The sequence below is a fragment of the Branchiostoma belcheri genome, unplaced genomic scaffold (assembly GCF_001625305.1).
Source record: "Branchiostoma belcheri isolate BF01 breed outbred unplaced genomic scaffold, Haploidv18h27 scaffold5, whole genome shotgun sequence".
NCBI lineage: Eukaryota > Metazoa > Chordata > Leptocardii > Amphioxiformes > Branchiostomatidae > Branchiostoma > Branchiostoma belcheri.
Genome location: NW_017804131.1, coordinates 5,510,158 through 5,524,782, shown reverse-complemented (window position 1 = coordinate 5,524,782; position 14,625 = coordinate 5,510,158). Strand labels below are relative to the sequence as shown.

At 40.6% G+C, this 14,625-nt stretch overlaps 2 protein-coding genes across 2 annotated transcripts; both read right to left on the bottom strand.

The window, feature by feature from the left end:
* Positions 1-1,389: 1,389 nt before the first annotated feature.
* On the bottom strand, positions 1,390-8,782 carry LOC109479697 (cell wall protein IFF6-like; the record flags this gene model as incomplete). Its single annotated transcript, XM_019781688.1, has 3 exons — positions 1,390-2,161; positions 7,880-7,918; positions 8,172-8,782. Coding segments are annotated over 3 exons (1,422 nt in total), but the record flags the coding sequence as incomplete, so codon positions are not given.
* Positions 8,783-9,380: 598 nt separating this feature from the next.
* LOC109479696 (leucine-rich repeat-containing G-protein coupled receptor 4-like) lies at positions 9,381-10,048 on the bottom strand. The gene is made up of 2 exons (XM_019781687.1): positions 9,530-10,048; positions 9,381-9,395 (listed from the first exon to the last, which is right to left on the bottom strand). Exons 1-2 carry the CDS (start codon positions 10,046-10,048, stop codon positions 9,381-9,383), a joined length of 534 nt encoding a protein of 177 aa, XP_019637246.1.
* Positions 10,049-14,625: the final 4,577 nt, after the last annotated feature.

Sequence of the window (14,625 nt, the reverse complement as noted above, 5' to 3'; positions counted from 1 at the left end):
TGGATGGCCAGGCAACATATATGCAGCTAATATCCATGGCAGCAAGCATCAATAATGACTCAGTATGAGTATTTATTTTCATATATGCATTATTAGTGGGTAGGAAACAGTATTTTTCCAAGAACGAAATGATTACTCATATTGTGATAGTGCTTTTTCAGCTATCATAAGAGGAGCCAGCAGCTTGCATGAAGGCTGTATTATTATGGGGGTCGTGTGGTGCAACGGCAGCGTGCTCGATTCGGAACCAAGAGGTCTCGGGTTCGAGTCCTGAGATGCCACCGATCTTTTGACCTTGGGAAAGGCACTTTACACCGCTTTCTCCACTGAACTCAAGTGAAAATTAGTATTGTCTGTCCAGTATTCGTTTCTGTGTTTGGGACACAACACCAGCAACAGCTGCCTGTGCCCTATGTGTTGCAATAAATCAAATCAAATCAAATTATTACTAGATATGCTGATGAATAGTGTCTATTTGGACAGTGTGGTAGTCACAATGATGTTATCTTGACCTTAGTGGGAAAGAGTGTAAAAACGTACGTCCAGGTGGATTATTATAATATTCAAGAACACATTCAGTTTGTGACATGACCACACAAAAAACAGCAGAATGTGGGGCCAGTGCATTTATTGTTAACGTAATACTATGTATACGTATACTTATTTGATAGAGTACTTGTTTGTACATAACACATTCATATATGGATTTTCCTTATGTCACTCCTTTTTGTGCTAACATATGTATGACAATTATTACATTATAGCACAGCATACAGTTAAGGCTTCTATTAGTATTGCATGATTTTTGCATTTTTTTGCATTGATAGTACAGGCAAAACCATTATGTAAAGGCAATTATCATTTCAAAAGCTTTTAGAAGTTACTATTACTATTTCAAAATATAGAAGATTGGTGATTTTTATATTCGACAGATCTAGAATCTGAAGTAGTGCATGAAAATTAATGTAATTTGCTTTGATACAAGATCTCCAAACTTATATTCATCATTAGATTACCCATACTTTACGAAAAACACTCATTCCCTTTTCATAGTCGGACAATGATTACCAAGGTCAATAACATTAACTGTTCTTACACACTGTGGATTGCATCAAACATTTTTGGGAACGGCAGAACAATTCTAACAAAATAAGCCTCAAGAGGCTCTTTACATTGAACATTTAGTTTAAGTTCTATTTCACGAAATTATAAGCAAACAAACTACAACTCTGTTGCCCTGTCTGATCATGACCACTGGTCATTTCTGTAGATGTTTGTTTCTTTGGTGTGTTTTTTTAAATCTACATAATGTTTGGCTGTAAGGCAGCTAGCACTTCGTTATGCGATAAATTCCTCACTTTCAGAGATGAAATATTAGCTTGAGACTGTCTAATCATGTCTATTGGCCATTTCTGTAGATGCTTCGTCCTTTGGTGGTGTTTTTACATCTACGTATTCATACATAGGGTTTGGCTGTAAGGCAGCTAGCACTTCGTGACGTGACAGATTTGCAACTTTCGGAGATTCATCGGAGTTAGCATGAGACTGACCCTGCTCTATAGTATCATGACCAGTGGTCATTACAGTAGCTGTAGTGTTTGTGTTGGATGCAGTGGTGGTCTGAGACTGACCCTGCCCTATCTGCTCATGACCACTGGCCATTACAGTTGCTGTTTTGTACAGAGTATTCATTTGCGAGGCAGTCGGCCCTGTACCATAAGATAGATTCCCAGTGCCTAAGGATTCAACGTTGGCTTGATACTGGCCTTGCCCTGTCTGAGTATGACCACTGGTCATTACAGTATCTGTGGTATTGGATTTCATTATGGGCTGATACTGACCCTGCCCCGTCTGATCATCACCACTGGCCATTACAGTAGCTGTGGTGTTTGTGGTGGATGCAGTGTTGGCCTGAGACTGACCCTGCCCTGTCTGATTATCACCACTGGCCATTACAGTAGCTGTGCTGTTTGGTGTGGATAAAGTGTTGGCCTGAGACTGACCGTGCCCTATCTGATCATGATTGCTGTCGATATCCTCATACCGATGATCATCACCACTCGTCATTACAGTAGCTGTGGTGTTTGTGGTTGATGTAGTGTTGGCCTGAGACTGACCCTGCCCTGGGTTGTCAATATCGTCATACTGGGGAACATCATCACTGGACAATACAGAAACTGCTGTGTTGCCACCAACAACATTGGGATTCAGCCCTAAAGGAGCATACCTGATCCTTGTCTTGTACCACAATGTTACAATGATGGCACCAATCAGTACAATTCCAGCTACTGAACCCCAGATTGAACCCCAGATGAGAACAGGTAGCTGGGAACTTGAAACAAATTCTGGTTTGTTTGAATTGATTGCAAGGGGTGTATTTAGTGTTGCTTTTGTTTCGCTAGTGTTTTCTGTCGTTGCTGTTGAGCCAGCATTTCGTGTAAAGAACCAGTGATGGTGAGAGCTGACGGTGGCATCGTGCATTTTAGCAGTTTCTGATAGGTTAAAAAAGTGCTGTGTGGCAGATGTTAAGCCTACAGAATTTGCTGATGGGCTCGTATTGCTTTCCGTGTTGCAAACTGCGAATGATTTTCGGATATCAACAGTTGGTGGTGATGCAGTTAGCTCTTTACAAATATCTTCAGGATCAATATCTGTAAGTTTTCTTCCCCGAAGTTTGGGGGGTCGGTTACATGTTATCTGGCTGAACGTACTTAAAAGAATTTTCGTGATATTCATTCTGAAAGGAGCCATCTTACAGTCACACTGAAAAGGGTTCTCGGCAAGTCTAATGGTACGAATAGATGGCAACAAGCTAAAAGCTGAAGGGAGAATGACAGACAACTCGTTATACCGGAGGTCCAAAACTTGCAGCCGGGGCAGATTTTCAAATGTATGAGACGTAATTGCCGTTATATTGTTGTTGTCCAGGTACAACTGTGCCAGTCTGGGCAGATTTGCAAAGTTAACCAACTGTATCTTATTGTGGGACAGGAACAACATTTCTAGTCGGGGTAGATTACGGAATGCATGACGCTGAATCGTTGTTATCTGGTTTTTATACAGGAGCAACTTGTTTAGTCTTGGTAGATTTTGAAATGTCCCTGCTTGAATCATTGTTATCTTGTTACCACACAGGTTTAAGTAGACTAGCATGGGAAGCTTTTGAAAAGAACCTTTCTGAATGGTTGTTATCTGGTTGCTTGCCAGGTTTAAGAGTTTGATGGATGTTGGGAGGTTCTTAGGGATGCTGGTGAGGCCCATTTCGGTGCACTTGCATTGTGATGATGGTGCACAGCTGCAGCCAGCTTCTGGCATGTTGGGCTCCTTCAGGATGATGAGAAGGAAAATCAGAATGTGTCTCAGTTTTCCTCCCATATGGTGCTCCGTCACCTAGAAAAATTAGAAAGCACATTTCTATGACGACACAAACATTTTATGTGGAATCTAGAATTAAAAGATGATTTAAAGACTGCACACCTATGCTACCCAACAAGCTCTTCACATTTTGGCCTCCGGTCAGCTTTTTTTAAAAGCTTTCCTGTTTCAGCAGATCCCCTGAAGTGTTTGCAGTGTGCAAGGACGTTATGTACTCCTCATTTGCACTATAAATGTTCCTGAAGTGTGTAACATCCAGACCTAAAATTCCGGGTGTGGGTCGAGGTACGGTTTTGGGAGTGGGGGGTGGGGGGGTAGCTGTAGGGGTTTAGCCTTTGGCAGGGCTATGAAATACAACATCCGGCTGTCGTGGGCATGATAAAAACCCCATTTACATTATTTTAAATATCTTCAGCACAAACCCACTACCATGTAGGCGTCCATCATAATTTTGCCCAGTGCAGGCCATCAATGAGTTTAAACAGAGGGTTTTATCCAGAACCGTGCCTCAGGTCCCGCATGTTCTTAACACACAATGGCCTTGTCTTGCTTAGGGTGAACCATGATTAACAGCAGTTCCAGGCACAGTTCTGGACACACCAGACACCAGTAAAGGACAGCCCGGCAACCACACAGGGTCCCACGTGGCCACGCCCAAACAAAAGTGCAGAAAAACAGCACTCGGCGGGCTCCTTTTTGCTACTGTAATTCTTATACTACAATTTATCTCTGCCCTTTTATGTATTTTTTTTGTACGAAAGTGCAAGAAAATCAACTTATTAAAAAAACAAGTAATCATTATGGTTAGAATATGGAGAAAATGTTAATTGTCTGAGACTTGCTGCTTAAATATCCATGTTGTGTACTCATTTTTATGACCCTGTTTGCAGCACCCTCGGGTGAGAAAATGGGAAGAGTAGAGAAGCGAACACTTCTCTTTAAAATGATCTTTAGTCATCACCTGTTATTTTCAGTCATTTCATTAAAACAGACATTATAGGACTGTTTTTCTTAGACCCTCTTATGAGTCACGTCCGCTCTTATGAATAATGTAAAAATGTACAAAATCTCAATGACACCACTGATACTAGTACTGTCTTCAGAACTAACATAATTCCCAACCAGAAATTAAGATGAAAGATACTGTTAACGTTTTCTGACAGACAGGCTTCTCTGACACTCATCTACCATCATCGTTGACAGACCGAAACGGCACCATAACGTCTGCTTGGGGAATAAATCTGATTGCATGCCTATCTGCGTATGCCTGGGATAAAATTTGAAAACCTGTCTTTACTACAAATTGTACCTTTCATATTTGTCCACATGTAGAAACGTACCTTTCTAGTGAGTCAGAATAGCTTCAGTTGGCACTTTCTTGGAAAGAACTCGGGTGTAGCTCGCTGTAACAGTTGTTCTTGTAGGGTATGTCAGCCTTCTTCGGTATCTGGTCCGAAATGCCGTGTGGCAAACAACCCAGGATTATATACTATATAGCCTTACATAGGAGTTAATTGTCTATAGCTGGCTATTTGAATAACATTGATATTTATGACCATGATTAAAATTCTAATGATGATGCAGGTCTCGAGATGCATGTTTACTTTAATTCGTACTAAGAAAATAAAAACCAGCAACCTATTTCTAAGATTTGATTGAAAAAGACAATTATCAAATTCTGGAATAAAAGTAAGATGCAATGTAGATGTTTTAAAAAGTATATATTATGTAAAAGCAAACGTATTATGCGTTGTTTTTTTTCCTTTGCATAAACAACAGGGCGTGGGAGGGTGCCTTATGAGCGGCCTTGTTAGAACGCGCGTGCGCACTGATCTAGGATAGAGATCGTTCTCCTTAAGTTTTTAATGTGTGCAAGGACGTTAAAATGTAGTCCTTATATGCACTATAAATGCTATAAATGTCCTTGAAGTGTGCATTAATCAGACCTAATTTCCGGGGGGGGGGAGGGGAGGAGGAGTATCTGTAAGGTTTGACGTCGGGACGACATCCGGCTGTCGTGGTCATAATAAAATCCTCATTTTTTAAGAGCGGCCCTGTTAAAATGAAATGATAAAAAACAACATGGTGTTTCATAATACTCATACATGCGTTTCTTCGTTTCTTTACACCTGTCAATGTTTTTTTTTTTAATTACACCCTACTCCACACTTAAGTATTCCTTTAACTGGATTATCTTACAGGTGACAAGGAAGTCTTGGATGCCATGAAGACTTCACGGGCGAGGCAAGGCATGTGGGCATATCACTTGTTTCGTCTAATGAATGAATGAATGAATGAATGAATGAATGAATGAATGAATGAATACCTTTGAAACTTCGCTTTGATATATATTTCATATATATCTTAATGTCGGTCAGGACGTTGTTTTCTCGAATAAAAGACACCAATAAAATGTCACACGATGAGTTAACCCCAGAACCCAGGCAAAGTGCAACTCCTGAACACTCTGAATTGAACATTTGCACACTTCTAATATAAGGTCCCGTTAGCTATAGTCTGCGACAAATTAAAAGGTCCATTCTATTTACTCTGCGTCTCCCACTCCTTGGAGACCTTTACTGTCGGCTCCAGAACAAGTGACATGCGCCACCAAGCGGTTAGCACAAGACACGCAAACTGTAACTACGGACTGTTTAAAGGGGCAATATGTAACATTTTGCACCCAAATGTGATTATATTTTGCTTCCAGTTTTCAACAGATATTCGTGCAAGTATCTCACATTCCTGACTTTTATGGTTGGCGCTAAAACAGCCCACACCAGGCGCACTACTAGAATGTAAACAAACCTGGACTACAACAGTGTTTCCAGCTTTTACACACACTAGTTAAGGAATCATACATTGTCGCCTCTTGAGTGACACTTATTTGCACGAAGAAGTAAAGTAGATTAATTTTACTTTGTAAAGAAATGACCCAAAATTTATTATTTTTGTATCGTCCTTAATGTTACATAAGGCAGCTTTAAATCAATTCCTGGCGTCATAGTAGGTTCCATGGAGGCGATATTATTGGGTCAAGTGTCCGTTACATAAGATCATTTCAATCTAAAGTGATTATTTAGATGCTTAACGGCCTCGACCTCCACCAGCCTCACCTTTTCCGTTCCACCTGTCCCAGTCACTGCGCGTGTGCGATGTCAGCATCACTGCGAGCGATGTCAGCATCACATAACCCCCATGTATTATGTTATCCATGTGTGCCCAGGGCACCACTGCAAACCAGCGTGAGCTGGTCTACTCTGCCTTAAGTAATGATTCTAAGGATGGCTGGAGGGATGGATCTAGAGATGCAGATATTTAAGCATGGTTAAAGGGATTTGACGATTGATGGAGAGGTGGTTTGGATGGATGGCCAGGCAACTCAGCTGATATCCGTGGCAGCAAGCATCAATAATGACAATAATGAGTATTTAATTTCATATATGCATTATTAATGGGTAGGAAACAGTATTTTTCTAAGAACGAAATTATTATTCATATTGTGCTTTTCAGCTAATATAAGAGGAGCCAGCAGCTTGCATGAAGGCTGTATTATTATGGGGGTTGTGTGGTGCAACGGCAGCATGCTCGATTCGGAACCAAGAGGTCCCGGGTTCGAGTCCTGACATGCCACCGATCTTGTGACCTTGGGAAACGCACTTTACACGACTTTCTCCACTGAACTCAATTGAAAAAGAGTACTGTCTGTTCTGTATTCGTTTCTATGTTTTGGAACACAACACCAGCAACAGCTGCCTGTGCCCCATTTGTTCCAATTTCAATAAATCAAATCAAATTATTACTAGATATGCTGATAAATAGTGTCTATTTGGACAGTGTGATAGTCACAATGATGTTATATTAGTGGGAAAGAGTGTAAAAATGTACGTCCAGCTGGATTATTATAACATTCAAGGACACATTCAGTTTGTGACATGACCACACAAAAAACAGCAGAATGTGGGGCCAGTGCATTTATTGTTAACGTAATACTATGTATGCGTATAGTTATTTGATAGAGTGCTTATTTGTACATAACACATTCATATATGAATTTCTTCATGTCACTCCTTTTTGCGGTAACATTCTGTGACAATTATTACATTATAGCACAACAGTTAAGGATGCTATTAGTATTGCATGATAGCTTTTTTTGCATTGATAGTACAGGTAAAACCATTATGTAAAGGCTACTTTCGTTTTAAAAGCTTTAGCAGTTACGATTACTATGTCAAAATATAGAAGATTGGTTATTTTTATATTCGACAGAATCTGAAGTAGTGCTTGAAAATTAAATTAAATATACGTATTTTGCTTTTATACAGGAACTCCAAACTTATAATTATAATTAGATTGCCCACACTTTACGAAGCACACTCATTCCCTTTTCATAGTCGGACAATGATTAGCAAGGATCAATAACATTGAGAGGCTCTTTACACTGAACATTTAGTTTCAGTTATATTTCCCGAAATTATAAGCAAACAAACTACAACTCAGTTGCCCTGTCTGATCATGACCACTGGTCATTTCTGTAGATGTTTGTTTCTTTGGTGTTTTTTAATCCCCATAGTGTTTGGCTGTCAGGCAGCTAGCACTTATGCGATAAATTCCTCACTTTCAGAGATGAAATATTAGCTTGAGACTGATTCTGCCCTGTCTAATCATGTCTATTGGCCATTTCTGTAGATGCTTCGTCCTTTGGTGGTGTTTTTACATCTACATACATAGGGTTTGGCTGTAAGGCAGCTAGCACTTCGTTACGTGACAGATTTGCAAATGTCGGAGACTCATCGGAGTTAACATGAGACTGTCCATGCCCTATATTATTATGACCCCTGGTCATTACAGTAGCTGTGGTGTTTGTGTTGGATGCAGTGGTGGTCTGAGACTGACCCTGCCCTGTCTGATCATGACCCCTGGCCATTACAGTTGCTGTTTTGTACAGAGTATTCAGTTGCGAGGCAGTCGGCCCTGTACCATAAGATAGATTCCCAGAGCCTGGGGATTCAATGTTGGCTTGATACTGGCTCTGCTCTGTCTGATTATCACCACTGGTCATTACAGTATCTGTGGCATTGGATTTCATTAGGGGCTGATACTGACCCTGCCCTGTCTGGCCATCACCACTGGCCATTACAGTAGCTGTGCAGTTTGTGCTGAATTCAGTGTTGGCCTGAGACTGACCCTGCCCTGTCTGATTATCACCACTGGCCATTACAGTAGCTGTGGTGTTTGGTGTGGATGCAGTGTTGGCCTGAGACTGACTCTGCCCTGTCAGATCATCACCACTAGTACTGGCCATTACAGTAGCTGTGCTGTTTGTGTTGTATACAGAGTTGGCCCGAGACTGACCCTGCCCTGTCTGATCATCACCACTGGCCATTACAGTAGCTGTGTTGTTTGTGTTGGATTCAGTGATGGCCTGAGACTGACCCTGCCCTGGGTTATCAATATCGTCATACTGGTGATCATCATCACTGGCCAATACAGAAACTGCTGTGTTGCCACCAACAACATTGTGGTTCGGCCCTAAAGGAGGATACCTGATCTTTGTCTTGTACCACAATGTTACAATGATGGCACCAATCAGTACAATTCCAGCTACTGAACCCCAGATTGAACCCCAGATGAGAACAGGTAGCAGGGAACTTGAAACAAATTCGGGTTTGTTTGAATTGATTGCAAGGGGTGTATTTAGTGTTGCTTTTGTTTCGCTCGTGTTTTCTGTAGTTGCTGTTGAGCCAGCATTTCGTGTAAAGAACCAGTGATAGCGAGAGGTGACGGTGGCATCGTGCGTTTTAGCAGTTTCCGATAGGTTAAAAAGGTGCTGTGTGGCAGACGTTAAGCCTACAGGGTTTACAGATGGGCTTGTATTGCTTTCTGTGTTGAAAACTACGGATGATGTTCGGATATCAACAGTTGGTGGTGATGCGGTTGGCTCTTTACAAATATCTTCAGGATCAATATCTACAAGTTTTCTTCCTCGAAGTTTGGGGGGTTGGTTACATGTTATCTGGCTGAAAATATTTAAAAGAATTTTCGTGATATTCAATCTGAAAGGAGCCATCTTACAGTCACACTGAAAAGGGTTCCAGACAAGTCCAATGGTACCAATAGATGGCAACAAGCTAAAAGCTGAAGGGAGAATGACAGACAACTCGTTATACCGGAGGTCCAAAACTTGGAGCCGGGGAAGATTTTCAAATGTATGAGACGTAATTGCCGTTATATTGTTGTTGTCCAGGTACAACTGTGCCAGTCGGGGCAGATTTGCAAAGTTAACCAACTGTATCTTATTGTGGGACAGGAACAACTTTTCTAGTCGGGGTAAATTACGGAATGCATGACGCTGAATCGTTGTTATCTGGTTTTTATGCAGGAGCAACTTGTTTAGTCTGGGTAGATTTTGAAATGTCCCTGCTTGAATCATTGTTATCTTGTTACCACACAGGTTTAAGTAGACTAGCATGGGAAGCTTTTGAAAAGAACCTTTCTGAATGGTTGTTATCTGGTTGCTTGCCAGGTTTAAGAGTTTGATGGATGTTGGGAGGTTCTCAGGGATGCTGGTTAGGCCCATTTCGTTGCACTTGCATTGTGATGATGGTGCACAGCTGCAGTCAGCTTCTGGCATGTTGGGCTCCTTCAGGATGATGAGAAGGAAAATCAGCATGTGTCTCAGTTTTCCTCCCATATGGTGCTCCGTCACCTAGAAAAATTAGAAAGCACATTTCTATGACGACACAAACATTTTATGTGGAATCTAGAATTAAAAGATGATATAAAGACTGCACACCCATGCTACCCAACAAGCTCTTCCCATTTTGGCCTCCGGTCAGCTTTTTTCAAAAGCTTCCTTGTTTCAGCAGATCCCCTGAAGTGTTTGCAGTGTGCAAGGACGTTATGTACTCCTCATTTGCACTATAAATGTTCCTGAAGTGTGTAACAACCATACCTGAATTCCGGGTGTGGGTTTTGGGAGTGGGGGGGGGTAGCTGTAGGGGTAGCTGCAGGGCTATGAAATACAACATCCGGCTGTCGTGGGCATAATAAAAATCCCATTTACATTTTTAAAAACATCTTCAGCGCAAACCCACTACCATGTAGGCGTCCATCATAATTTTTCCCAGTGCAGGCCATCTGTAAGGTTAAACAGAGGGTTTATCTAGAACCGTGCCTCAGGTCCCGCACGTTCTGGACACACAATGGCCTTGTCTCGTTCCGTGCTTGGAACTAAGAACAGTTTTGGACACAATTTCAAAAGGGCCTTGTCTCGTTCCGTGCTTGGGGTGAACCATGATTAACAGGCACAGTTCTGGACACACCAGACACCAGTTAAGGACAGCCCGGCAACCACACAGGGTCCCACGCGGCCACGCCCAAACAGAAGTGCAGAAAAGAGCACTCGGCGGGCTCCTTTTTGCTATCTTAATTCTTTGCCCAATTGAAGAAAAATACTACGAAAGTGCAAGAAAATCAACATATTAAAAAAATGTAAAAAATGTAATGGTTAGAATATGGAGAATATGTTAATTATCTGAGAATTGCTGCTTGAGTCTCCATGTTGTGTACCCCTTATTATACCCTGCTTACAGCACCCTCGGGCGAGGAAATGAGCAGAGGAGTAGGGAATTGAAATTTTTTCTTTAAAATTAGTCATCGTTATTTTCTGTCATATCATTTAAAAAGGCAATTGTAGAACTGTTTTCGTAGACTCTCTTATTAGTCACGTGCGCTCTTATGAATAATGTAAAAATGTACAAAATCTTAAAGACACCACTGATACTAGTACTGTCTTTAGAACTAACATAATCCCCAACCAGAAATTAAGATGAAAGATTAATTTAACGTTTTCTGACGGCCAGGCTTCTCTGACACTCATCTACCATGGGGAATAAATCTGACTGCATGCCTATCTGCGTATGCCTGGGACAAGGCTTGAAAAGCTGTCTTCACTACAAATATAATTGTACCATTTATGTTTGTCCGCCTGTAGCCTTAAAAAGGCAATTGTAGAACTGTTTTCGTAGTCTCTCTTATCAGTCACGTGCACTCTTATCTCACCTCACCTCACCTCACCGGTCCCATAGCAGTCTGTCCTGCCGTCGGGGCAACTTAACTGTCCACAAGACTTATCCACCCACAATTATGAATAATGTAAAAATGTACAAAATCTTAAAGACACCACTGATACTAGTACTGTCTTTAGAACTAACATAATCTTTAACCAGAAATTAAGATGAAAGATACTGTTAACGTTTTCTGACGGCCAGGCTTCTCTGACACTCATCTACCATCATCGTTGACAGACCGAAACGGCATCCTAACATCTGCTTGGGGAATAAATCTGATTGCATGCCTATCTGCGTATGCCTGGGATAAAATTTGAAAACCTGTCTTTACTACAAATTGTACCTTTCATATTTGTCCACAGGTAGAAACGTACCTTTCTAGTGAGTCAGAATAGCTTCAGTTGGCACTTTCTTGGAAAGAACTCGGGTGTAGCTCGCTGTAACAGTTGTTCTTGTAGGGTATGTCAGCCTTCTTCGGTATCTGGTCCGAAATGCCGTGTGGCAAACAACCCAGGATTATATACTATATAGCCTTACATAGGAGTTAATTGTCTATAGCTGGCTATTTGAATAACATTGATATTTATGACCATGGTTAAAATTCTAATGACGATGCAGGTCTCGAGATGCATGTTTACTTTAATTCGTACTAAGAAAATAAAAACCAGCAACAGATTTCTAAGATTTGATTGAAAAAGACAAGCATATCAAATTCTGGTTTAAAAGTAAGATGCAATTTAGATGTTTAAAAAAAGTATATATTATGTAAAAGCAAACGTGTTATGCGTTGTTTTTTTTCCTTTGCATAAAGAACAGGGCGTGGGAGGGTGCCTTATGAGCGGCCTTGTTAGAACGCGCGTGCGCACTGATCTAGGATAGAGATCGTTCTCCTTAAGTTTTTAATGTGTGCAAGGACGTTAAATGTAGTCCTTATATGCACTATAAATGCTATAAATGTCCTTGAAGTGTCCATTAATCAGACCTAAGTTCCGGGGGGGGGGAGGAGGAGTATCTGTAAGGTTTGACGTCGGGACGACATCCGGCTGTCGTGGTCATAATAAAATCCTCATTTTTGAAGAGCGGCCCTGTTAAAATGAAATGATAAAAAACAACATGGTGTTTCATAATGCTCATACATGCGTTTCTTCGTTTCTTTACACCTGCCAATACTTTTTTTTTTAAATTACACCCTACTCCCCACTTAAGTATTCCTTTAACTGGATTATCTTACAGGTGACAAGGAAGTCTTGGATGCCATGAAGACTTCACGGGCGAGGCAAGGCATGTGGGCATATCACTTGTTTCTTCTAGTGAATGAATGAATAACTTTAAAACTTCGCTGCAGTATTTCATATATATCTCAATGTCGGTCAGGACGTTGTTTTCTCGAATAAAAGACACCAATAAAATGTCACACGACGAGTTAACCCCAGAACCCAGGCAAAGTGCAACTCCTGAACACTCTGAATTAAACATTTGCACACTTCTAATATAAGGCCCCGTTAATAGTCTGCGACAAATGAAAAGGACCATTCTATTTACTATGCGTCTCCCACGCCTTGGAGACCTTTACTGTCGGCTCCAGAACAGGTAACAGGCGCCACCAAGCACCAGGCACAAGACATACAGACTGTAATTACGGCCTGTTTTAATGGACTTTATGTAACATTTTGCACCCAAATGTGATTATATTTTGCTTCCAGTTTTTAACAGATATTTGTGCAATTATCTCAAATTTCTGACTTTTACGGTTGGCGCTAAAACAGCCCACACCAGGTGCACTCAGTTTGTGGCGCCACCACAAACTACCAGAATGTAAACAAACATGTCTGACAGCTGTGTTTCCAGCTTTTACACACACTAGTTAAGGAATCATACGGTGTCGCCTCTTGAATGACACTTATTTGCACGAAGAAGTAAAGTAGATTAATGTTACTTTGTAAAGAAATGACCTAAAATTTATTTCTTTTGTATCGTCCTTAATGTTACATAAGGCAGCTTTAAATCAATTCCTGGCGTCATAGTAGGTTCCATGGAGGCGATATTATTGGGTCAAGTGTCCGTTACATATGATCATTTCAATCTAAAGTGATTATTTAGATGCTTAACGGCCTCGACCTCCACCAGCCTCACCTTTTCCGCTCCACCTGTCCCAGTCACTGCGCGTGTGCGATGTCAGCATCACTGCGAGCGATGTCAGCATCACATAAGCCCCATGTATTATGTTATCCATGTGTGCCCAGGGCACCACTGCAAACCAGCGTGAGCTGGTCTACTCTAGCTTAAGAAGATGCATAATAGATTTCATTTCATTTATTTTATTTACCCAGTTATAATATGCCGTTGCACGGGCTGGCATACATTGACAAAAATACTTAAATAACAAACAAGAATATAATACAAAGTTACGAAATAACTTAATTATAACAATAATAGCATATTGGTAAAAGTGCTTTAAAATCATACGACAAGCTAATGATTTACATGAAACAAGCAAAATAGATATAACAAATTAAGTACATAAAAAAAAGATAATGGAAATTTGCATATCAATGTTACAAGACAAAAGTGGGGATAGACTGGCTACATAATGATGATAGAGTAGATATATAAATAAATAGATAGCCATATTTATTCATGTATCTGTTTCTGTTTAGACACTTGTTGCAATAAATTGACTGTTTGGACATTTGTCGTATAAGTATACTTGTAGGGTAGCTCCGTGATCCAATACAGTGACTGTGCATAAGAGTGTCACAATTTAGTAACTGAGAATGCATATTGAATTTATGTCACAGGGAATTCTTTTACATATGCGTGACCATATAACGCTACCAGTGCGTAGATTGAATGCACGAAACACGGCGGTATGTATATTCTACACGACGTCAACGCAAGACGAAATGACATAGATGTCAAGGTAATAATCTTTAGCCTATTTTTTTCATATAGTACATATATTCTGCTGTATGTTATGTATGTAGTTTGATGATGTCAAGCTATTAATAATTAATCCCAATTTTACTAAACTTACAGACAAGGAAAAAATATTCTTCTTTTAACTTCCCAAAACCACTAATTTTGGAAAAGGTGGGACATTACGTCTTCCATTGTCTAAAAAAGAGAAGTCAAACCCCATAGACAAAGTTTTAGACATAGCTATAGCTTTAGACAACTA

Bases quoted from the DNA above. Each gene is read 5' to 3' on its own strand.
- LOC109479696 (XM_019781687.1), bottom strand. From the start codon at position 10,048: ATGCTGATTTTCCTTCTCATCATCCTGAAGGAGCCCAACATGCCAGAA.